This window comes from Gopherus evgoodei, chromosome 6 (assembly GCF_007399415.2).
Source record: "Gopherus evgoodei ecotype Sinaloan lineage chromosome 6, rGopEvg1_v1.p, whole genome shotgun sequence".
Taxonomy (NCBI): domain Eukaryota; kingdom Metazoa; phylum Chordata; order Testudines; family Testudinidae; genus Gopherus; species Gopherus evgoodei.
Window position 1 is genome coordinate 85,599,355 of NC_044327.1, and position 24,923 is coordinate 85,624,277.

At 43.2% G+C, this 24,923-nt stretch overlaps 1 protein-coding gene across 1 annotated transcript in view; it reads left to right on the forward strand.

Moving 5' to 3' along the window:
- Positions 1–15,015: 15,015 nt before the first annotated feature.
- The window catches only part of OCLN (occludin), a 30,450-nt gene continuing 20,542 nt past the window's right edge, over positions 15,016–24,923 (forward strand). Inside the window, 4 exon segments of the mRNA XM_030567871.1 lie at positions 15,016–15,084; positions 17,176–17,269; positions 18,700–19,384; positions 22,278–22,439. Coding sequence (XP_030423731.1) covers positions 17,220–17,269; positions 18,700–19,384; positions 22,278–22,439 — 897 coding nt within the window. The 5' untranslated portion in view covers positions 15,016–15,084; positions 17,176–17,219.

A 24,923-nucleotide genomic window follows, 5' to 3' on the forward strand; every position in this document is an offset into this window, starting at 1 on the left:
AGTGGCGGCTCCTGTCCCACAGGTCTGGGCCTGGCTGCCTGCTGTGGGTGCTGTGACCTAGCATCATCATGCCAGAAGGATGGCTGGGCCAAATTTGAATGAGAGGCATTGTGATCTGGCGTATATTTTGGCCCAAAGGACAGATACCATTGGTTTGGGGTGAGAGTTTGTTTTTCATTTATTCTGTGGTGGTTTACAGTTAAAAAGGTGAGGTTTTAACTATGAAGCATGGCTCTGGAATTTACACACAACATTGACTTTCATGTGTTTATATTCTCAACTATGTAGAAAGCTTCACTTGTTGAAATATGGGTCTGTTCTGTTCATTCTTGTGGATGGTCACCAGTCTTGTAAGCTCCCTGGGTCTGGGAGTGACCATTAAATATTATAACTTTGCATCTCCCAGGCATGCCCCCAGGTGCAGACCCTATCTGGATTTTACTGTTGTTGCCTTTCAATGTTAATGTAAAAGTAATCCACAACTGCTGCATGATTTCCTCCCGTTTATAAGAGAACTTGTGCTGCTTGTGTATATATGGCAAAGTTCTATTTCCGTTGTGTTAATACCAGGATGAAAAAGCTGCATTTCATAAATGCTTCTTAGCACATTCTAGACCATATATTCCAGTACAATTCTAATTCCAGTATTTACAGAATGTACTTAAGGTTTGTCTCATGGGGCAATTATTCTGATGTTAGTTTTAAATTACAGATTAATCTGCTGCATGAGCAGTTTTGCACACCTGATATGCTGGTTTTCATATAATTACTCTTGGGGAATAAATCTAGGAATTATGGGTTCTTTATCAAGAGGTCACATGATATGAGAGAGAAAGAAAAGCCTCGGATATAGGAGAAATTCTTTAGGACAATGATGCAACTACACTACATTGCTAAACTAGAACTGAGGGTGCACTATATGTAATGAATAGATTGCTCACACTGTGAGACGTATCACGTGTTAGTTCCCCTTTCCTTTTAATAATCTGCTCTTTTACTACGATTCATGGCTTGGGTGAAAGAACTCTGCTCATAACTAATTGTTAAATAGACACGTATAGAAAGCATGCTGTTCCATAATATAGTGGAAACTTATTAAATGTTTACTCCTCTAGCAGTTATGTATTTAGAAGCTTGTGCTACTTTACAAATGGTCTGTATCGTAGATGGTGAAAATACTCAAGTCTGTTCCTTTAACAAATATTTAAGTGTGAACTCTCATGTGAAGTAGTTATGAAAAATTTATTTTTGTTTAATCTGAATGTGGCCCTTATGTCATCTTTACAGGTTTGAAGTTCTTTACCCATGGATGAGTTGTAGCTTAGCAGTAGCAATTTGTGCTATCAGTGTGCTTTGGCAGGATTTACTGCTAGGATGTGAGGGTAGCAGAGTCTCTGAATTCACTCAGGGCTTGTCCATACATAAAACAGTGCAGTGGTGCAGCTCCCCTCCCCTCTGTTTAAGTACTCCACCCCCCTGCGATGCAGTAGCTAGGTCACAGGAAAATCATTGGGGGTGTGGATGTTTGTACTTATACTGACCTAATTTCCTAGTGTAGACCAGGCCTCAGTTTCTGCTGGATTTGCCAAATATTTACTCTTAGGTCACGTCTACATTTACAAAGTTACAGTGCTGGCAATTACAGCGCCACTCAGAGAGCACCAAAGGAAAACTTCTGTTGTGTGTTCACGTGGACAACTGCCTGCGCAATAGCATGTTCACACTTGCAGCGCCATTCAGAGCAGTGCACTCTGGGCCGCTATCCCACAGAGCACCTCCTTCTTTTTCGCTGCTAAGACTTGTGGGAAGGCGGAAGGGGTCGCGGGGCATCCTAGATCTTGTCCCAATGCCCCGTGATGCATTGCTTCGCATCTCAGCAATCTCTGTGCTTCTGTCCGCATTTGGCGCTATCTTTCAACAGTTTGTGTACTGCACACCCTGCCCTGCCTCTTTTGGTCTGCAGGAATTGATCCTGAGCTGTTGACCAGTATGCTGCTCACACTGACCAACACGTCACGAGTGGCAGTGGAGTTATTCCTTAAACTACAAAGGCAAGAGGAGTGCGACATTGATCTTGCCACACATACTAGCTATGACACAAGATTGCTTGTGGCATTCACGGAGTGCTGACCACAGTGAAACACGGCTTTTGGGCTCGGGAAACATGCACTGAGTGGTGGGATCACATTGTGATGCACATCTGGGATGACAAGCAGTGGCTGCAGAACTTTTGCGTGAGAAAAGCCACATTCATGGGACTCTGTGATGAGGTGGTCCCAGCCCTGTAGCGCAAGGACACAAGAATGAGAGCTGCCCTGTTGCTGGAGAAGCATGTGGCGATTGCACTGTGGAAGCTGGCTACTCCAGACTGCTACCAGTCGGTCGCTAACCAGTTCGGAGTTGGAAAGTCGACTGTTGGAGTTGTTGATGGAAGTGTGCAGGGCCATTAATTGCATCCTGCTCCGAAAGACACTGACACTGGTCAACATACTTGATGTTGTGGATGGCTTTGCACACCTAGGCTTCCCTAATTGCGGAGGAGTGCTCAGCATGCTCCTTCCAATTCTGGCACCAGACCACCTAGTCACCGAGTACATTAATTGCAAGGGGCATTTCTCAATAGTTCTCCAGGTGCTTGTGGATCACAGTGGGCATTTCGCAGACATTAACGCAGGCTGGTCTGGAAAGGTGCATGATGCATGCATCTTTCAAAACACTGGCCCGTTCAAGAAGCTGCAAGCAAGGACTTTCTTCCCTGACCAGAAGAACACCGTAGGGGAAGTTTAAATGTCCATTGTGATCCTGGGAGACCCCAACTACCCCTTAATGCCATGGCTCATGAAGCCATACATGGAGCAACTTGACAGCAGCAAGGAAGAGTTCAACATGCTGAGCAAGTGCAGAATGACTGTGAAGTGTACATTTGTCCATTTAAAAGCCCGCTGTATGGGAAGCTGGACATGGCCGATGACAATATTCCTATGCTTATAGCCGTATGCTGTACGCTCCATAATATTTGTGCTTCACTTAGGGCTGGAATTCAGAAGCTCAGCGCCTGGAGACTAAGTTTGAACAGCCAGAGACCAGGGCTATTAGAGGGGCACAGCACAGGGCCATAAGGATCAGGGATGCTTTGAAGCAGCAATTTGAAGATGAAAGCCACTAATAGCTGTTACTATGCTTGGGATTGCAGTGCTTGTAATGCTAGGAGGTGATTGATGCAAGAAGGGGCCTTAATGTAATTGTATGCTGCTTTGCCGTGCTCTTTTCGCTTTCACTTAATAGAATAAAGATTGATTTCAAACAAACACAATTCTTTTATTGAGAGACAAAAAGCAGAGGAGAGAGTCAAATGAAAAAAATCAGCAGGGAGGGGGACTGGGGAAGGGAAGGTCTCAAAACAAAGAGGGGTCCTGGGATGACTACAGATTTGTGTATATTGAAGGATCATACCCAACCTTCCCCTTTGGAGTACGATGCAGCAGGTGCTGTACTTCAGCAGGGCCAAACTGCAGAGCGATGGGTGTTGAGTGCAGTGAGTAGTGGGAGTCCACACTGCTGGATTGTGAGGAGAGAGGAGTGGAGCTGTGGGTAGAGAGTGGAGCCAGGAGGTTAACTGTGTGTGGGGAACGCATGGGAAAGAGTTTTGCGACAGCAGCTGCAGGGGAGGGCGGGAGCAGTGCTGCTCAGTTTGAAGAGCTAGTATTGCCTGGAGCCTGTCCACTTGGTGCTCCATAACTTCTTAAGAGCTGCTCTGTGGCTTCTTTCTGGTGTTCTGCATTCTCCTTTCGGTCCCTCTACTCGCTGTCCCGCCACTCCTTCAATTCTTTTTTCTCAGTGGCGGAGTGCATCATAACCTCACACATAAAGTCCTCCTTAGTTCTTCTTGGCCGCTTTCTAATTCTGCATAGCTGTTCTACTGCCACTAACAAAGAGGGAGGCTGGGCTCCCAAGGTCATCTCTGTGAAGTTTAAACGCAACATTTTACAGAAGCAGTATTGGTTGCAACACAGATAACACTGTTTTAATGCTTTAAAACACAGCCAGTACTCACACCTGACATTAACTAGCTGACCCCAGGCAAGCGCACATGAGCCACATGACCCCCAAAATGGTGAGTAGCCACAGGGGCAGGGTAAATCTCTCTTCCTGGACTCTGCTGTACACTGGGCATGTGGCTCTTGGGGAGACCCAGCACTGTGGGGTGGACCTGATAATTATTCCTGTCCCCACACTTTTCACAGGAGGTGATCATTATGGAAGATATCTCGCTGCTGAGGGTGAGCAGGGAATCAAGGGAGGGTCTTCTCCAAGGCTGCGGCTTCTGCCCTGGTGCCTGTGCGGCTTGCCTGTGTGCAGCAATGATCCCCTCACCAGCAAAGTGGCATGGGAAAGTTACCGTTAATGGGGCAAGAAACAAAACAGCTCTGCTGAGGAACCTGTGGCAGCAGATTGCCCAGTCTCTCCACAAGAGTTTCTTGGAGATCTCTGGAGGAGATTCCCCAAATGCTGTTGAGGTCCAGCAGCTCGGCATTGCTCCAAACGGAATCGCCTGGTGTGTGGAGCAGGCATGGCCACCTGGAAAGAGGCGCTGAGATCTCTGCACACATCACCAAGCAAACATGAAGGGGACTTTCAAATTTGCAAAAGAATGTATGGGGTGGGGCTGATGGTTGATCACCTGAGGGCAGGGCAGTAGAGTTCAAACTGATGGCCAGAGAGGAGAGAACAGGTATTTTAGGACACCTCCCGGAGGCCAATTACAGTGCTGTAATTACCGTGGTGTCTACACTGACACGCAGCACTATAGCCCTGGTGCAGAAAGCTCTACGCCTCTCATGGAGGTGTGGTGGGTTTTTCTGAGTGCTGCGTCTGCGCAGTTTCTGCACACAAAGTGGCTTGGCAGTGTGTACACCTCAAGAGTTACAGCACTCAAAGCTGCTTTACTGTGTGTAAACTTGCCAGCGTGGATGGGGCCTTATTTATTATTTTGGTTGCTGGGAGGTGGCATGTAGGACTGCCATTGCTGTAGGACAACATCTACAACTCTGTACAAAATCTGTTCTAATTGTGATGAGGCAGATACATAATCACCTGGACCTATTTGATGACTGTGTAAGACAAGATAGTAACATCTTTTCATTATTGCTGTGGCCTGGATCTGAAACTGATCAAGAAGATAAAAGCTCCATCTCATCAGCATCAGTTCATTTAAACCACAAATGCCATTTAGATAGATCAGACTGTAATTACTGGAGTAGAAGCTTACTTAGGACTGTGTGACTAATACTCCCACTCTTGTTTTAAAAGATTAATTAAGTAGTCTCTTGGGTTGTTCAGTAATAGGTGTGTCAGTGCATTGGTTTTGACTTTCTTCTGTGAAACACCTCTAACACCACAGTGCTCCCCTAGCAATATTCTTGGTTCAGTTCTGACTGAGTAGTATGTCATTGACTGTCAATCAGGGCCGGCTCCAGGCACCAGCTCAGTAAGCAGCTGCTTGGGGTGGCCAAAGCAAAGGGGGGGCACATTGGACCCTTCGGCGGCGGGTCCCTCGGTTCCTCTCGGAGGGAAGGACCTACCACCAAAGAAGAAAGTGGTGTGGTGGAGCAGCCACCAATTGAGATTGTGGCTTTTTTTTTTCCCCCCCGCTTGAGGCAGCAAAAACCCTGCAGCTGGCCCTGCTGTCAACAACTCCATTTTCTCTAACACCATTAATTACATTGCTATTGATATAATTGGGGATGTCTTTGACTGCTGATGGCCCAAGTTTGGCTGACAGAGGTGAAACTTTGAGTTATTTACAGGCACATCTTCACTAGCAACGTTAAAGCGCTGCCATGGCAGTGCTTTAACATGGCTGTGTAGTTGCAGCACCAGAGCTGGGGGCAAGCTCTTCCAGTGCTGTAAAAATGCCACCCCCATGAGGGGAGTAGCTACCAGTGCTGGTACACTGTCTATACTGGCACTTTACAGTGCTGAAACTTACAGTGCTCGGGGAGGAAGGGGGTGGTCACCTCCCTGAGTGAGAGAGTTGCAGCACTGTAAAGTGCCAGTATAGAAAAGCCCTACTTCTCTAGTTCCCCTGCCAGAAAAGGGTAGAATATGGTAGAACATTTTTTCCCCCTCTCTCTGTCCTATTTGCTGCCAGGGTGGGAAATTACCCTACCTCTGATTTGCCAAGTCTGTACAGAACCCCAAAGAATTTGCTTACTCTTTAGCCCAGCCCTGTTTTATCAAGGTAACCTCTTGTAAAGCTAGGAAGGATTGTTTGCCCACCTTGAGCTAGCTCTGACAAATGAGCCCCTTGAAATACTGTGTACAGTACTATCGTTTGCTTACTAGGTTAATTTTCCACTGTGCTCCTAAATGCACTATTAAGGTCCTGATCCAGAAAAGATTCAAACGATTCATGCAGAAAGTTAAGCATGTACGTGAGTCTTTGCAGAGTTATAGTCCAAGTTTACTATTCAGAATAAACCTGAAAGAAGTGTCAAAATATACCACCAAGCAATTAAAATTTGTAAAGCTGCCAGAGCAATTTGAACTACCTTAACTGTATAACTGTGAACAATTACTAAACGTGAACATCTACATTAATTTAAAGAATGATTTGATTTTATTTTTACAGTACTTATATCGTAGGTCCATGGTCCAGCAGATTTTGTACTTTTAACTAGTGCCTAAGTACTGGTACTGGCTGATACTTGAGAAATTCCATAACAGAAGTAGGAGAGGCTGCTCTTATGTTGTGAGCAGTACTGTATTATCTGCTCTGCAAAGCTCTATTTTGAATCATAGGAGTAAGTTCTGAATTTTAAACAGGAAATATCTGCTGGGAGTTTTAAACAAAAGAACCTTCATGCCTAGGAAACTAGATTAGAAGTTAGGAGCTCACAGTTCTAGTCACAGAAAGATATTAACCTATCTCTAAACCAATGAAGAAATATTAGAATTGACTATTTAGTTTTTGACTGAACTACTCCAAGGCGCACTATCCACATGAGAAGTGAGAAATCAAGTTACATCACCGCAATAAAACAGAAGCTGCTCTTGCAACTCTCTATAATATACTTAAGCCTTGATCCTGGAAGTAAAAGCATGTGGATGTATCCTTGTGCCCTCTCAAAGCCCTGTCCCTGCATTGTAATTTGCAGGATCAGCCCTGTGATTGTGATTGGGTCCTAGGGTGAAGATTTTCAAAAGCAGGAGCCTAAAATTAGGTTCATAAATCTGTATTTTGGCACCTAAATTAGTGACCTGATTTTCAATAGTGTGGTGCCCAGTACTCCCATTTGAGGGTTTACCTGCCGTGAAATTAGAAGCCACTTTAAGTTCCTGGTTTTGGTTTTTGTTAATTCACTTTGGAGGGGGTCCTTGTTAAACAACACTTAATTGTATAGGTCCTAGAAATATGGTAGGTGCTTAACAGAAATAAATGCTGTTCTTAGAGTGCTTTTTAGGGAAATTTTAGAGTATTAGGTATTGGGGTGATTTACTACTGAACCAATGCCCCATCCATTGGGTTAGCTGTGTTAGGGGCATTGTGCCATTGCCGGTACTGTTTTTCAGCCAAAGTATAAAATCAGTTTGATCATTGACAAATTTGTGGTAACTTTTTCTAAGAAGTCAACTGTCCTAGCTAAATGCTAGTTTGGATAATTACATTCTATCTGCTTAGGTTCTTAAGACACCCACCACTATGCTATCTAAATACCTGTTCTGCCTAGCTACATTCCCCTTGCAATTTCAATGGCACAGGGTATATTACATTGAAATCCTAGAGAATGAAAGGCACTGTTTACTTCTAGATAATGTTTATTTGTAACCCACTGCTAGTGTTAATATGCACACTTAGCCTGTGATAACTTTTTTTAAGGGACTAGAATGTCTTATCTACATACACACAAAAGTTCCACTCAGATATGTCCACCCTCTAATCATCATGTGTACCATTTTTGTTCTCTGTTTTGTCTACTTTGAATATAAGGTCATTGGAGGCACTTCTCTAATCTTCCTTCTCTATAATGCTGATTACATTGTTGGCACTCAGTACATAATATTAATTACCAGGATTTGCCTTGCTGAAATTAGTATTGCTATATCAACATGCAAATGTGTGTAATAAATAATAATAAAGATGGGTGATGTTTTTCCATCTTGGTATGTCAGAGCAAGGGAATCAACTCCTTCTGACTAATTCAAGCAATTAGATTGTCTAATCTCCAAACATTCAATTCACTTCATAATAATAGGCCTCAAAGTTAATAGCATTACTTACGTGCATTGAGTGGACATAGAAACTGATTATTTTCTTGCTCTAAGAAGCAATTACACTAGGTATGTGTACCATTGCCAAGGTCCTGTGTGGAAGTCTATTCGTCTATTGGCTATGTTGTACCTGTTATGATAGAAAAGGAGTTTTTAGTATTCATGGTTGTCAATCTGGTTCCCTTACCTTTGTTGTGTTAATTTAGAAAAGATTAAAAGTTGCTAGTGAACGTTGTAAGAAAAGCACCACCAAGAAGTTAATATTTAGTAGGCTCATGCTCTAGGACAGTGGTTTTCAACTGCAGGTCATGACCCAGTACTGACGGAGGGGTGGTGCCTGCAGGCAAGAGCTGTGTGGAGCTGCTTGTGTGCCTCACCTGGGAACAGATCTGAGCTGGCTGCTTCTGGGGTGCAGTGGGGTCTGCAGTGCCAGGACAGGCACGAAAGGCCTGCTTTAGCAACCCTCTGCAGCACTGACCGGGAGCTGCCTAAGGTAAGCTCGCGTCTGGACCCTGTGCCCCATCCCAGTCTCAGCCCTGAGCTCCCCCAAACCAGCGAGCCCCTTCCGCACCCCAAAGCCTGTGCCCCCCAGCCCAAGAGCCCTGACTCCCTTCCCCTAGCCCTGAGCCCCCTCCTACACCCCAAGGCCCTAACCCTGACCCACCCCAGAGCCTGTACCCCCCAGTCCAGTGCCCTGACCCCTCTTGCACCCCAATCCCTGCCTGAGTCCAGAGCCCCGTCCCACACCCTGAATCCCTCATTCCCAGACTCACCCTGCAGCCCTCACCTCAATCCTCTGTCCCAGCCCTGAGTGCCCTCCCACACCCCAAACCCCTCATCCCCAGCTCTGTTGGGTTGCGGGCAACAACAATTTTCTTCAACTGAGTCACCATAAAAAAGTTTGAAAACCACTGCTCTAGGACAATAGTAGGTACCCTTGACTAGTATCTTTGGATGATCCATCAACTAGTGATCTGGCTTTTTTGCCTGCTGTTGTGACAAAGGAGGAGAAGGGACATGGTAAATCTGTAGCATATATAATAAATACCTGAGTATTCAAGTCCTGATTAAGGTAAATAGCAGCTTTATAAATGCATCCAATTCAATCTGTACCCCACTGTTCACCCTAACCACCATGTTAAAAGTACATTAAGAGCCCAGTCCAAGCCTACTGAAATCAATGGGGAAACTCCCACTGACTTCAATGGGCTTAACATCTAGGCCCCAAATGCCTTTGCACTTTCAACAAAGGCCATCCAGCCGAACAAAAGCAGTTGCCTTGTTAATGTATGGAAGTGTTATTGAAGGTGGTGGTGTCCTTGATAAATCCTATGATGTTTGGAGGACTGTGGCAAATGGCCAATAAGGATACTCCATAGACAACAAATGTAGTTTTGGTTAACTTTTTGTTCCCTGGATGTAGTTCCAGTGTGACCTGGAGCCAGTTGCAAGAAACCTTTTGTTAAATTTAGAACTCGGTATAGACTGGTTGCTAAAGGGGCGGGCAGGTGGACAAACTCCGGTCGGTGGGCTGGATCCTGTCCGGCCCGCCTGAGATCCCAGCTGAGGAAGCTCCCCTGGCCCCTTCCCCGCTCCCCCACCACACACAGAGGCCGGGCTGGGGCTGTGAGGAGGAGTTGTCAGGGCCACCCGGGGGGGGGGGCAAAGTGGGGCAATTTCCCAAGCCCGCAGGGGCCCCATGAGAATCTCTGAGGCTCCCCACTCGGCCCCACCTCCGCCTCCTCCCCTACCCAACACCTTCCATCCCATGACTGCACCCCCCAGAACCTTTGCCCCATCCAACCCCACCCCCACTCCCTGTCCCTAGGACTCCCTGCCTCTTATCCAACTCCCCTGGTCCCAGGCCCTTACCATGCTGCTTACCCCCGCCTCTCCCAGAGCCTCAGCGTGCCGCGTCCAGGAGTGGCCCTGGACAGCATTGCAGCATAGCTCCAGCAGGACTGAGCTCCTCCCACTCGAGCCGCGTGGTAAGGGGCAGGGCTGTGAGCTCCGGGCCGACCGGCAGGGGCTCAGGCCCCACTGGAACCACGCCAATGCAGCGCTGTCCAGGGCCACTCCTGGAAGCGGCGTGCTGAGGCTCTGGGAGAGGGGGGAAGCAGGAGTAAGTGGCATGGTAAGGGGCCGGGGCCAGGGGGAGAGAGTCCCAGGGACAGGAAGGAGGGGGAGGGGATTGGATGGGGCAGAGGTTCGGGGGGGGCTAGTCAGGGGACGGGGAATGGGGGGGTTGGGTAGGCGTGGGAGTTCTGGGGGTCTGTCGGGGTGGTTGTGGGTGGGTCAGGGCCGCAGTCAGGACATGAGCTGGGCGAGTTGGGTAGGGGGTTGAGTCCTGGGGGGCAGTTAGGGTGGGGGGGAGAGCGAGAGGGGGTGGTCAGGGGTCAAGGAGTGGGGGGATTGATGGTTTGTGGATTCTGAGGGGGGGCAGTCGGGAGCAGGATGTGGGCTGGGTCGGATGAAGGGGGAAGACAGGCATGTGGGGCTTGTACTTACCACGCGGTTCCCTACCAGGTCCTTCGGCAGCACGGCCTTCACTTGCTCCGGGTGAAGGACCCGCCTAGCTGAAGACCCGAGCGAGTGAAGACCCTGTCATTGCCATCGCTGGCGCTGAAGTGCCACCGAGGACCCGGTAGGGAACCGGTTCTTAGGATTTTGGGAGCTCATCACTGTATAGTTCTGAATTCCCACCCAGATGACATCAGAGCCGAGCTCCTTCCTAGTTGCTGTCTACAAAAGAGGCAAAAGCTGGAAAGTCCAAACATGATTTTTAAAGAGGCTTTTTAAACAAGACTTAAACCAACTGTGTTTTACAGTAAAAGATCTAACACATTCTGGAAAATTGTGGCTGAGAACCCCCCTTTAAAAGAGCCTAACACAGGGGATCTCAAACTAGGGGTCGGGACCCCTCAGGGGGTCATGAAATTATTACATAGGGGGTTGTGAGCTGTCAACCTCCACTCCAAACCTTGCTTTGCTTCCACCATTTATAATGGTGTTAAATATATACAAAGTGTTTTTAATTTATAAGGGGGTTAGGGGTTGCACTCAGAGGCTTGCTATATGAAAGGAGTCACCGGTAAAAAAGTTTGAGATACACTGGTGTAATAGACACAGTAAAGATTCCATATTCAAGATTGTAAATAGAAAACTATTTAAAATGTAACTTTGACCCCCACCCCTTGGCAATTCCTCAGTATTGAAATAGTATCTGTTAGACTTTGGAATTAACTTGTTTTGTTTTGGTTAAGAGTGAAATTGGGTGGAGGAGGAAGAATTCAGACTTTTAATGTGACTACTACTTGAGGAAAAATTCCATTAACAATCTTTTAACAAGGGAACAGTGTGTAAAATGCTTATTGTAATAGATAAAACTGTTTTTTTAAATAAATTTTTTTAATGAAAAGTCTGAAAAAAACAACCCACAGAATTACCCAAAACAGCCTAATTTACCTGCATTTTTTATTTTACCAGAGTCCTTATTTAGAACCTTCTCTGGATGCATATGCAGTTGATCTGTCATTTTGTAATACAACATAACATTAAACCTTATGTAATTACTGAGGTCATGTCTACACTATGGGTGCTACTGCAGCTATGCTATTGTAGTATAGACACTCCACTCCCTGCATCCATAGAAGGGGTTTTCCATCAGTTAGGCCTGGTCTACAGTGGGGGGAGAGGGTCGATCTAAGATACACAACTTCAGCTATGAGAATAGCATAGCTGAAGTCAACATATCTTAGATCGAATTAAAATTACTTACTTCATGTCCTCGCAGCGCTGGATCGACTGCTGTGGCTCCCCCGTCGACTTTGTTTCTGCCTCTTGTACTGCCGGAGTTCAGCAGTCGATGGGAGAGCGATCGAGGACCAATTTATCGTGTCTACACTACACATGATAAATCGATACCTGATAGATCGATCACTACCCGCCAATCCGGCTGGTAGTGTAGACGTACTCTTAGTCTGTAATCCACTTCCCTAGCGGCTGTAGCTAAAACCTGGCCATGTCTATGCCTGGGGGTTAGGTTGGCTTAACTATGGTGCTCACAACCCTCACCAATGTTGGTAGGTCAACCAGGATCTACACAGTACAACTTTACAGAAATAAAAGAAGACAAGGTCCCTGTCCTAATGAGCTTAATTTACATACAGATAATACAAGGTTAACTTTACCCAAATGAAATAGGAGTAGAGTGACCAGATGTCGCAATTTTATAGGGACAGTTCTGATTTTTGGGTCTTTTTCTTATATAGGCTCCTATTATCCCCCACCCCGTCCCGATTTTTCACACTTGCTGTCTGGTCACCCTAAATCGGACTACATAAAGCCTATCCACTACTTGTCTTAATGCATGCAATAAGGGACAAATCGTGGAAGTACAGGGAGACCAGGTTTTCACCCTCAGCTTTTCAGTGGGGTTTAGGTAACACACAGGAATTTCACCCACAATACTGAAGATAATATCAACATTGTGAGTGGAGAGAAAGTTTAGTGGCTAATAAAACAATGGACAGTACTTAGGGGAGTATTAGGGTTAAGTTATGGGTACTTTTGGTTGTTACAATTGTTTCATGTATCCTATATCTGTGCATCAATATTTATAATGCACCTATCATTACTAGCTAAAGGCTGATGGTTTTACATGGCTGGAGATTTGCATAACTATTCTGTGCTTGTGTACTTGGTAACATTTTTAATGTTTCCTCTCAAATTATTATAGTAAATTTATCAACTATTTTAGTCATTCTTTTCAGACTCAGGATACCAACCAATTTTCTCTATGTATAATCTAATAAACCTTAGGTTGAGGATGCATAAATCCTAGACCAAATATGTAATGTCTTTCCAAACCCCTGTGATATTTAAGATGCCTAGGAGGGAGGAGGGAAAAGAGAGAAACAACCCTCCTGTTTAGACCCATGAGTACAGTTAGAATGTTTAAAATAAAGGAAACAAATAATCAGGTCAGTGATTAAATTAATTATTTTTCAACAGATTTAGTATTACTCTGTCAAGACTATTGGAATTTGCAAATAATTTCCCCACTGGTACTAATAATGCAATCACAAGTTTAACCCACTGCTTTATGGTATTAGTAAGAAGATATCCTTAGGCTATTAATACTAGCTGGAGGTCAGCTGTATCATGTCCAGGGATTTTGATTAACTTGTTCCTTATTGTCATTATATCTGATAAATTAAGCTAGTGCTCACTTTTTTAATTAGATTAGACAAAACAGAGGGAAAGGGCAAAGAGGCTGGTGCCTCTCCATTGAAAATTATTAGTAAATCAGTCTTAATTACTACCAAAGAAGGGGAACCTCACTAGTTAATGTGTCAAAATAATTCCAGGTCTAATACTAGTGCTTCCAATATAATTACATCTAGGATAAATAGTCCAATCTCCAATACCAGATGTTTCTGTTGTTAGTAGAACTAATCCCATTCACTCTTCACAAAAGCTTTTGTTACAGTAGCCAGGGTCCTTCCTTATTTAGCTGCCTCTGGGATCAACTAGCTTTAGGAAGATCAATGTGAATTAAATGTCCATCTCCACAGTGATTGACACACAAATACAGCTCTTGGGACTCAGATCATCTAATTTATCAGGGCTGCAGGAAGTAAGTACAGCATTCAAGGAAGCTGAAGCACTGTCTCCATTAAATTTTATTTTGCTCCTGATTAAAATGCATTCTGAGTTTTGTTTACAGGGGAAAGTTTTACCAGTTATGTATATGGACACTCTACGTTATGTTTATGGGTTAGCACTATGGGTGCTAAGGTGCCATAGTGAAAGTGCCATAGCTATGCTGTTTAAGCACCATAGCGTAGACTCAGAAACCAACAACAGACTGGGATTTTCTGTTGCTCTAGGAACTTCATCTTCCCAAACAACAGAAACTGAGTCAACAACAGCATTCTTCCCTCAACCTAGCTGCCTCTACACTGGGGATGAGGTGGGCATAGTTATGATATAGTGCTCAGGAAAGTGGACCTTTTATACCTCTGACCACCAATAGCTATGTCAACCTACGTTTTAAGAGTAAAGCAGGCCCCATGCAGATATTTTTTGGGTTTTGTTTATGTTGCTTAGGAAGGCGTTTAAGTTAAGCTGGAAAAGGTACTGCTATACTAGAGTGTCAGGCAGAGGGTTGTACCACTCTTAACTATTTACGTTTAAATTCAAACCTTAGCTTATACCACCCCAAAACCTAAAGTTAATATATTGTAAAACCTCGGTTATTTTTATTTCCTTCCAGTGCATGCAGGTGAGGAAGGGAAAGATGCATAGAAACAGCACCACCCCGCTCCTAGTATTGCTGATTTAAAAAGGTGGCACTGGCAGAGGGAGAATGGTAGGTATTATCACCTTTGCCTTAATGCTCTCCCCTCAAGTTGTCTTTCTCTTTTCCCAGCGCTAACCCCTCTAGGCCAGGTAGCTGTGCCCATTCGTGTTTTATTTCTGCAGCACAACAGCCATTTTACAAACAATCCCAAAACGGGTACCTGGGCTGAGGAGTTGCAATCTAAGGGCCTTATCACCGCGCCCCCAAATCGCCCACTGATCTCAGTGGGGCAGTTCTGGGCAGTAGGGGAAGGGCGACTGCCATCACGGAAGGGCTGAGAGTGAGAGACTCTCCCTCTGCCTCTCGTCTCCCGCCCTCCCTTTGTTTACACTAGAAGCTCAGAGCCTGGACATCCTCACTCGAAACTGGTTCCCGGCTCCTTCCACGCGCTCGCTAGCGGCGCTGCAGGAACAACCTGTTCGCTGCCTAGTCCCGGCGCTGAGTTTCAGGTGACGGGGTCACGCGCGGCGAGCGCCCCGCCCGCTGTCGGAGGGGAAGAGACCAGCCAATCGGCGGCTCCCACCCCGCATTCCAGGCAGGGCAGCGGGAGCCGCTGGGCTGGTTTCCACCCGGGCGGTGAGGGAGGAGTGGGGGATGATCGCTCCTAGCCCAAGGTGTGCAGGCAGGGCGCATGTACGGCGCCTGGGTGTGGCTGCTTGGCAGGGACGCGGGAGGAGGCGATGCGAGCAGGCAACTCCTAGTTGCAGAGCAGAGAGGTTAAAGAGCGGGGATCTGGCGAGTCCAGGTGTTGCTGATATTAAGGTAAATGATCTCCTGGAGCTGAGTGCCTGACTGGGTTACAAGCCTCTGAATGGGAATTCGAAGTGGGATGGGGGCGAGAGTAGAGTGTGTGCGTGTGTCTAGTTTGTAGTGTTGTTTGCTTTGTGTAGGTGGTCGGGGGGAGGAGTTGTTCCTCCTCCACCAAACTCATCAATGTGGAAATTTAGTGGACTTTAGCTTCTTATTAAAAGTTTTCGTATATATTTATGCTTATGGCTTGTAATTTGAAATAAGACAAAAAGCTGATACTTTCAGTCTGTGGGGTACTAATATGCATTGCTTATTATTGTAGCTAGATCATGCGCAGATCTCATTTACTAAATGCTTAGTTGCATATTTAAACTAATCTCTGTGTTAGTTGGGAGTTCTCGCCGTGACATCATGATGACTTTTCAGTTACATCTTTTGCAAATTAGCCTACCTCATTGTTCTGGGGCTGTGCACTATAATTAGATTTTCTGATGTATTCTCTCAAAAAGAGTAATACTGGGAGGGAAGAATCAATCATATGATTTTAATACGTAGTTTCCACCGAAGTTGTGAACACCATATCCCTTGGGAGCAGTCAGTAAGTACTTCCTGGGTGTCCCATTCAAAAAATGGGTCTTTCTAACACGTTGCTTCCTTAAGACCCATTTTCTTCTCCCTCAGGAGTGACAATTCCACTAGGGCATTCAGTCTATTATGAATGATGTCATCTCTGTAAAGACATTTTCAGTATGCATGGGAACACAAGCATTAAATTCTTCTTTGCCTCCCAAAGAAATGCTGTATTATTCAGCAACTAATATCTTCCATTCTTCACTGTAGTATCACCTCAAGGCTGCACTGAAACACATTACATTTTGGTTGAAATAGCTGTACTCTGCATAACTAAGTTTGAAATGTTTTGGTGATGTTTATTGAACTGCTTTTCCTATTCCAGCACTTAACGAGAATACCCACTTTAGAGACTGAAATAATTATTGTTTCAAACCATAATTTTAAAAGGATAATTTTAAAGAGAGCTCTTGGCACTTCACTCTACAGATGATGACTCTAAAACCAAGAACCTCCACCATCAAAAACCTATTTGCTATATACAGTACTTGCTCTCACTGGAGGCAGGGTGGGGTGGGGATAAAATTTGCTCTTTTGAATGCTTGAATAACAAAAGTTTCCCGGCCAGTATTGCCAAGTCCTATTGCTCTTTTCTTTTGTTGTTGTTCATGGGGGATCTGATTGACAAAGGTCTTTTCTCACTCTTCTTTAGAAAAACATACAATTTAATTCAACATTTGGGAATAATCTAGTAGATGCATTCAACCAATGGTCATCTGAAATGTTGTACTGCTTTGTGTCAGTATGTAAACAAACTGGGTAAAGGCAAAACTAATGCACCCCTCCAAAAAAGAAGAAAATGTAGATGATCATGAAGAATTCTCTGTGGTGTCACTACTTGAGAGATCAAGCAAGCTGTTAAATAATTCAAGATCTTTTTGGGAGAAATCATAGTGTTAAGATCAACCACTGTATTAAAAAACTGTAAGATGAAGGGAAGTCTCTGGATATTTTGGAGGAATAGTGTGTGTTTGTTTGCAGTTAGTGAATTGAAAGCCTTGACCAAAAAAATGATTTGTCTACTTGTCTTTTTGTTGTTGTTCAAGATTGAATAGCTATCTGTGCTACTTAATAAAGTGATCATACTAGCTATAATGTCATTAAGTTTAGATTGCTTTGTTACTAAGCCTGTCACCTTTTTTTTCCCCCCCCACTTTTAGTTACCAAAAATAAGTCGCGCATTTAGTGGCCAAGCACTTCAACTATGTCATCCAGACCTTTTGAAAGTCCTCCACCTTATCGACCAGATGAATTGTAAATATCCTCTTTTCTGCTTTGGTTACCAATTTAATTTACCCCAGATAAGCAGTGTACATAGTTGGAGTTCATATCTTTAACAGCTCATTTATATAACTGTTAACAGTAACTGTGTCAACTATCATAACTCTCATGCTGCTATTAGACCCGGGGCGGGCAAACTTTTTGGCCTAACAGCCACATCAGGGAATAGAAATTGTATGATGGGCCATGAATGCTCACAAAATTGGGGTTGGGGTGCGGGAGGGGATAAGGGCTCTGGTTGAGGGTGTGAGCTCGGGTGGGGCTGGGCTGGGGATGAGGAGTTTGGGGTGTAGGAGAGTGCTCTGGGCTGGGACCGAGGAGTTCGGAGGGGGATCAGGGCTGGGGTAGGGGTGTGGAAAGGGGTGCAGGTTACAGCTGGGGGTGTGGGCTCTGGGGTGGGGCTGGAGATGAGAGGTTTGGGGTGCAAGAGGCTGCTCCATGCTAGGATCAAGGGGTTTGGCAAGCAGGAGGGGGATCAGGGATGGGGCAGGGTTTTGGGGCGTGTGGAGAGGCTCTGAGTAGCGCTTACCTCAGGTGGTTCCCCCAGAAGCAGTGGCATGTCCTTTTTCCAGTTCCTATGCGCTGAACGGGGCTAAGCCACGTGGTGTGGCCCCTGACCTGGCGCCCCAGCTGGAGCTTGCAGGCCAGCTTAAAACAGTTTGCGGGCCAGATCCAGCTCGTGGGCCATAGTTTACCCACCCCTGTGTTAGACTGCACCTTACTGCTTCTTTAATGAAAAAGCAAACATCTATCTAACACATGGGGCACATGTAGAATGGTCTGATAGCTTGTTTACCACTTTACAAGGTGCTTTTTGTCTCTCAGATCTGTAAACTAATCAAACATAAAATTTAAACTGTCAATTAGGTGTTACTTGTTGCAACACTGAGTGCAGCAACTGACTATCAATGGGGTTTAGGCTCCTAAGTGCCTAAATTCCTTTTGAAAATGAAATTTAGGCTTCTAAATCAGTTAGGCATTGTTGAGTGCCATTCCATCTAAATAACTTTACAAATGTGGGCCCTACTATTTTGTATAATAAATACTGCAAATTATCACGGTTAAATATTCTTTCCAAGTTTTCCGGAGCACCTGTTACAATAATCTCTAAATGCCAATGGTCAGAATGGATTAATTTCAACCTTCTTCTAATATTTGTAGCTAACCATTGTAAAAGCATCTCAGAGAATAGAATTCCATCTTTTTGGAGGAATATATGCATTCCATTTAAATTTAGGGAGTCTTCTTTAAAAATTGGCTAATTCTGACCATTTCCTGAATTAGTCTGTTCCTGATAAATTCATAATTTCATTGCATGAGTGTCATTCACTACCATTTTTTGTAAGATAGTTTTTCATAGCTGGCTAAAAACTTCAGTTGATAATGTGTTCATCTTATTGCAGCAAACCTTCTCACTATGCACCAAGCAACATTACATATGCTGAGGAGATGCGCTCTCAGCCCATGTACTCTCAACCAGCGTATTCCTACTATCCAGAGGATGAAGTGCAACACTTCTACAAATGGACTTCCCCTCCAGGAATAATAAAGATCATGTCAGTTCTCATTATAGTGATGTGTGTAGGCATCTTTGCTTGTGTTGCTTCCACATTGCCTTGGGATCTAGAATTCTATGGAAGTTCCTCTTTGGGATCTGGCATAGGATATCCTGGATATAGTAGTTTTGGAGGCAGTTACAGTGGCAGTTACGGTTATGGATATGGTGGAGCCTATGGCATTGGAGGAAATTACATTGAGCCCCGAGCTGCTAAAGGCTTCATGCTTGCAATGTCAGCTTTTTGCTTCATTGCTGGAATGGCGATTTTTATAATAAGTGTTACCAACTCAAGCATGTCCAGAACAAGAAGATATTATCTAATTGTGATAATAGTAAGTGCTATCCTTGGCTTCTTGGTATTCATTGCATCCATAGTGTATGTAATGGCAGTAAACCCAACTGCACAAGCTTCAGGATCAGTGTTCTACAATCAACTTGTTGCTCTGTGCAGCCAATATTATGCTTCTACAAATACAGGAATCTTTATGAATCAATACTTGTATCACTACTGTGTGGTAGAGCCTCAGGAGGTATGTATGCACTAATGTCTATTTTGTTTTTTTCCTTTAGCTAACTAAATCGTACATCTAACACTTCTGAGTACAAAACAGTCATGTACAAAATCCATAGCTAATCTAGCTAAACTTTCTCTGCTCATTAAACCAACTCCTTCAAATTCTACCTTACCCACTGCACTGAGTGTTTCTAAAACAAATGAAGAGCCTGAATAACTTTTATATGCTTCTAGCAATATAGTAAACTTCATGAGTAGGGCCCTACTAAATTCATGGTCCATTTTGGTCAATTTCACATTCATAGGATTTAAAAATTCATAAATTTAATCATTTCAGCTATTTAAATCTGAAATTTCATGGTGTTGTAATTGTAGGGGTCCTGACCCAAAAAGGAATTGTGGAGGGGTTGCAAGGCTGGGGGCATTGCAATAGTGCTGGTGGAAGCTCTACCTTCAGAGCTGAGCAGCTGGAGAGTGGCAGGAGCTGTCAGGGAGACTAGCTCTGAAGACGGAGCTGCCGCCAGCAGCAGTACAGAAGTAAGGATGGCATAGTATGTTATTGCCACCTTTACTTCTGTGCTGCTACTGGCAAGGTGTTGCCTTTAGAGTTCGGTGCCCGGTTAACAGCATCCACTCTCTGGATGCCCACAGACGTAAGGGTGTCAATACCGCAGTCCCCCTAAAATAACCTTGCAAGCCCTCCCCCTTGCAACTTCCTTTCGGGTCAGGGTCCCCAATTTGAGAAATGCTGGTCTTCCCCTGTGAAATCTGTATAGTATAGGTTAAAAGCACACAAAAGACCAGATTTCATGGGGGGAGGGATGGGACCACCAGGTTTCATGGTCCATGATGTGTTTTTCATGGTTGTGAATTTCGTAGCGCCCTATCCATGAGCATGGGTGTAATTTAAAATAAATACAAATCACTTTTAGAAAGTTAAAATAAAGTCCTTTTTAAAGGTGGTGATTTGTTAGTGTGCCAACCTTTTTTTCTCATGTCCCATTGCCCCACCACATCCCTGCCCTGTCACAGTAAAAGGAGCTAACTACTTTGGATATTTTTATTTGTGAATGTGAGTCTTGTTTCTTTGTCAGTGTTTTTTAACCTAGTCTCCTGTATCAAATTTTATATGCACTAATTGCACCTGTGCAAGAAAAAAGTCACACTGATAAGCCATAACCACTTCATGGTGTCCAATTTGACCTGGTGATGATACATTTAATACCTTTAAAATAATTCTTTAGCTACTGCAGTCACTAATATGTTGGGTTAATGGAATTTTATAAAATACTAAATTTGAAAACCTATATTTGATGATTAAAAGAGCCTGAGATAAATACAACTTGTGCACAGTAGGCCTTTTTTTAGAATACCACAGTGAACCATATTATTGACTAATCCCCATATTTCTAAAAAGTGGATTTAATTTTAATTAAATTTATGTGCAGAAAAAATCAGAGCTGGTGAAGTTTAATGGCACAATACAGGAGACTTCTGGTCCCCTATCCTAATTAGTGAACACAGTTTTCCCTGGTCTCTTGCCTTCTCATATTGATTTTTCTTCTAGATATAGGTAGATTAATGTATTGAAACATGTGTGCGTGCTCCGTTTAAGGCCCCAAAATGTACTCAAAGGAAAACTGCATGTGGCATCTGGGGGGGATCACATGAGATGGTGCTTTCTTTAAAGGTGACCTGCATGGGAGGGAGGGGAAAGAAAACTGGGCTGCTGAGCAAAGAAGGCCTGAAAGTGTTTGGGAGGTTTTCTGGTTTGTTTCCAACTTTCTCAGAAATTTGGATTCTGTCTGACTGACAGAATCTGAGGTTTGGAGAACTCTATTGTAAAAACCTTGTCTTCGCTGGAGGATAGGGTATTTTTAACTTGAAGTAAGATCTTAGTGAAGAGGTGGTTTGTAGTTTTTTTTTTTTTTTTTGTACAGGTTATCAAGTCTAAGATTAGGCTGTTCAGTAGGCTTTGACTCAACCTGCTTCAGGGAAATCTAATCTGACCTGGTATTTTGTGTGAAAACTACAAACTGCCTTGCCTTCATTAGGATTTTACCTCAAATTAGTTAAGTCAAGTTAAGAACAGATCTTTTTTTTTTTTTTCTTCTATTTTTTTCCTTCCTTGTTCAATGAAGATAAGGCCTCAGGGAAATGTCAGATAAGCCATGTATGTGAAAATTGACCTCTCAAGTCACTTTTAGTTTTCATTCACTTTCTTCTTTATAAACCCAATTTAAGTTAAATTCACATTTGGGCTCAAGGAGGCCTTTGCTAAAGATCTAACATCCTTGATTCCTCTTCAGTAAAGATATTAAAGCTCTTAGTAAACATGCTTGGAAACTCCTGAAAGGTCCCTTTCTGGTTTTACTGGGAGAAAAAAAATGACTTTTCTAATGTTTCTGGTTTAAAACTCTCTTTTTAAAAAAAAATAAAAAAAAAAAAATTAAAAAAGCAAGAAAGGAGAAGCTCAATTAAAAAAATCCTTTTCATGTCACCTTTGAGCAGTTATTTAAAAAAAAAAATTGGTGACTAGGTGGTGGTCCTGCAGAGCAGTTCTTTTAATGTTTCATACAGGATGCACAGCTGAAATCGGTGCAAGTGCCCAAGATCCAGCCGCCTTTATATAAAAGTGTGGGGGCGGGGGCAGTTTTCCAGCAGGATTTACTCCTCTACTAGTCTTAAATAGCTCCAATTAAGGATGTTCATCTCATGGGAAGATGTTGGACTTGTAATTTGGATTAGGATCTTGACTTGTGTGGAGGTGGAGGAGACAGCAGCTGTTTGTGGGTGGTTTGTTTGTTTTTTTTAGAAGAGGGGGCTCTGAACTTATTTTTGGCACCTTGAATGGATGGTTTTGTCTTTAAATCAAATAAATATCTGCTGCATATTTTTTTCTTTTTTAGGCTATTGCCATTGTCTTGGGATTCTTGATTATTGTGGCTTTTGCCATAATCATATACTTTTCTGTAAAGACCCGAAGTCAGATGAATTATTATGGTAAAATGAACATTCTCTGGGATAAAGCAAAGGTTTATGAAGAAGATCCCCCCAATGTAGAAGAATGGGTAAGCTTAATATTGGATGTTTGTTCTAAATCGGTACAAACCTCAAATTTCTTCTCAAGCTCAAGATTTCTATGCCCCAAATTTGACTCACCTCCATAATAAGTGACATCATTATGTAAAACTCCCATTTAAAAAATCTGGAAACAAAATTAGTGTAATGCTAAGGGCAACTCTACAATAACAAGTCCATTTGCACATGGAATAGAGCAAAAGCACTTCAGAAAGCCATTGTTAAACTAGCTTTCTAGCTAGTCTGTTTTCAGCTTCTACGGTGGGTCGTTCCCAACAGTAAAATTATTGTAAAATAATTTACTATCATATTTTCATAAAACTATTCAGGTCTTGTGTGTATTGCTATACTAAATTACTCTGTAAACAGGTGGTCTGAGGTAATCAGACAGTAATACTAAGAGCATAGAAGAGGAAACACACAAAATCGCAACAGTGCTTTGATGTAGGCTCCCAGTTAACCTCTCTGGAAACCTAGCAACTGGGCTGTGAGATCTGTTATCCAATTTCAGGAAACATCCTTACTAGCTTTTACTTGTAGTTGTTTTCCAAAAAACCCAGCTTGATTTATTTTGGATTGTTTAATACCTAACACAAAATTTCAGGGGTACATGATTTCTTAATGCTTGTAACTATGTTCACAGTATTCATTGTGTACCTCTGTAAGTGTGTTATGACTCATGTGATTCTACCTGTGCTCATTGGGTAAAGGTCATGAGCCAGGACTGTACTGGAAACTGCTATAAAGAATCATTTGAAGTAAATGTTTTGGTGAGACAGTTTCTGGGTGTGCCTTTTCATTACTTGTTTACTCATGTTTCAAGATGGCAGAAAAGGAAATATGTAGGAAACTACCAGTAAAACTTAAAACGCTGATGATTGTCTATCTGATGTCTTGTGGTTTTATTTTTTTTTTTTGGGGGGGGGGGGTCAGTATAAAGAGGTGGTAGCCTCTCCATAGTTAAGGTTTCAGCTAGTTTCTGTTGCAAAGGTCTCTTTTAATCTCTTAGAATTTATGGTTTGGAAGATTATTTTGGACAGAAAACTGCCAGATATATTACGAAAGTAAAGGATAATATATTTATAAACAACTTGTTTGAATTACAGTTACGATTACATTTTAGAAACTTCTGCTTAAAGTTTCTTTTATCTCCTCATAGGTCTGTAATAGCTTGTTTTTACCCCTTCACGTTTTCTAGGTAATTGAGTCTCCTTCAGTTTATGTCCTGGCTTTATCTGAAAAAATGAGTTTAGCTTATTGTTTTGGGACCCAATCCTGCTCTAAGTGATGATGGTGGAAGTTTTTTGCCACTGCAGTGGAAGAATTGGATACTATGCATGTGAACATGTTGTCCTCTAATGCTTGCGTCTTAGAAATAATTTTGTGGGTTTGTTTTTTCTGTTTTTTTTCCCCTGTATATGATGATCTCCTTTTAGCATAAGGAGTAGATGTTTTGTTTTGGATACCAGGCCAAGGTTCCAGTGCTGACTGTGGTAGGGAACGTATTGGTAGCGTCTTCATAGTTGCCACAATATTCATGATTATTTTGCAAATGGTGGGGTTTTTTTCACTCTTATAACTCCACACAAAAACAAACCACCCAAAACTCTTAATCTTAAGAAACTTCTAGGATTAGGTCTCCTTGAGAACTGGAACAGTCTCTGAACATTTATATGAACACTAATTGAGTACTTGAGTGAAAAGATTTTTTTCTGTGTGAAGTTTTGCTAAGTGTCTTATGTTTCAGAGACCTTCTCTGTCTGCCAGAAAATCTCGTTCTGACATGAAATATAGAGAGGTCTTGAAATTGCTTGTTTAAAACATTGTTCTATTCCTGATTTTGAAGAAATTGTATTTTGAAAAGTACTCATGCTTCACAGCCAATGAGACAGAGGAAGGAGGAGAATATAGTAACAGAGACCATTTGCCTCTGACTTCCAAACTGAATAGGACTAACTTTCAAAAGTGAAGAATGATTGATAATTACCCCTCTTATCAGTTTGCTGTGGTACTGGGTTCATTCCTCACCAAAATGATCTCTAATTAGGATTTGCACAGATTTGTTTGGCAGACTGAGGAGCTGAGAGTTTGGCTTATTAAAAGTTACAGAGGAAATGCGTGGCACAGCTGGGCACAGAACCCGCTTAAATTGTGGACTTTTTTTGGCTGCACAGGAAGGCAAAGTCTGTAGTTCAAGTCCCTGAAATGAATTTAAACCATTTCCCATTCATTCTCCAGTGTAACAGCTGTTTGGAAGGAAAGGGTTGTTGTGATTTCTCTTGAAGTTTCCCCTCTGTGATCTCATCTCCTATGAGGACTTCAAGGGGAAGCACGCTTCCTTCACAACACATCAGGGGGGCTTGCCTATTTTATCATATTGTATTGAAATTAACCAAATCTTGTATTTGTCCTTAGGACAGCAAACTAACACGGCAGTCTCAAACTTCATTGCATTGTGACCCCCTTCTGACAAC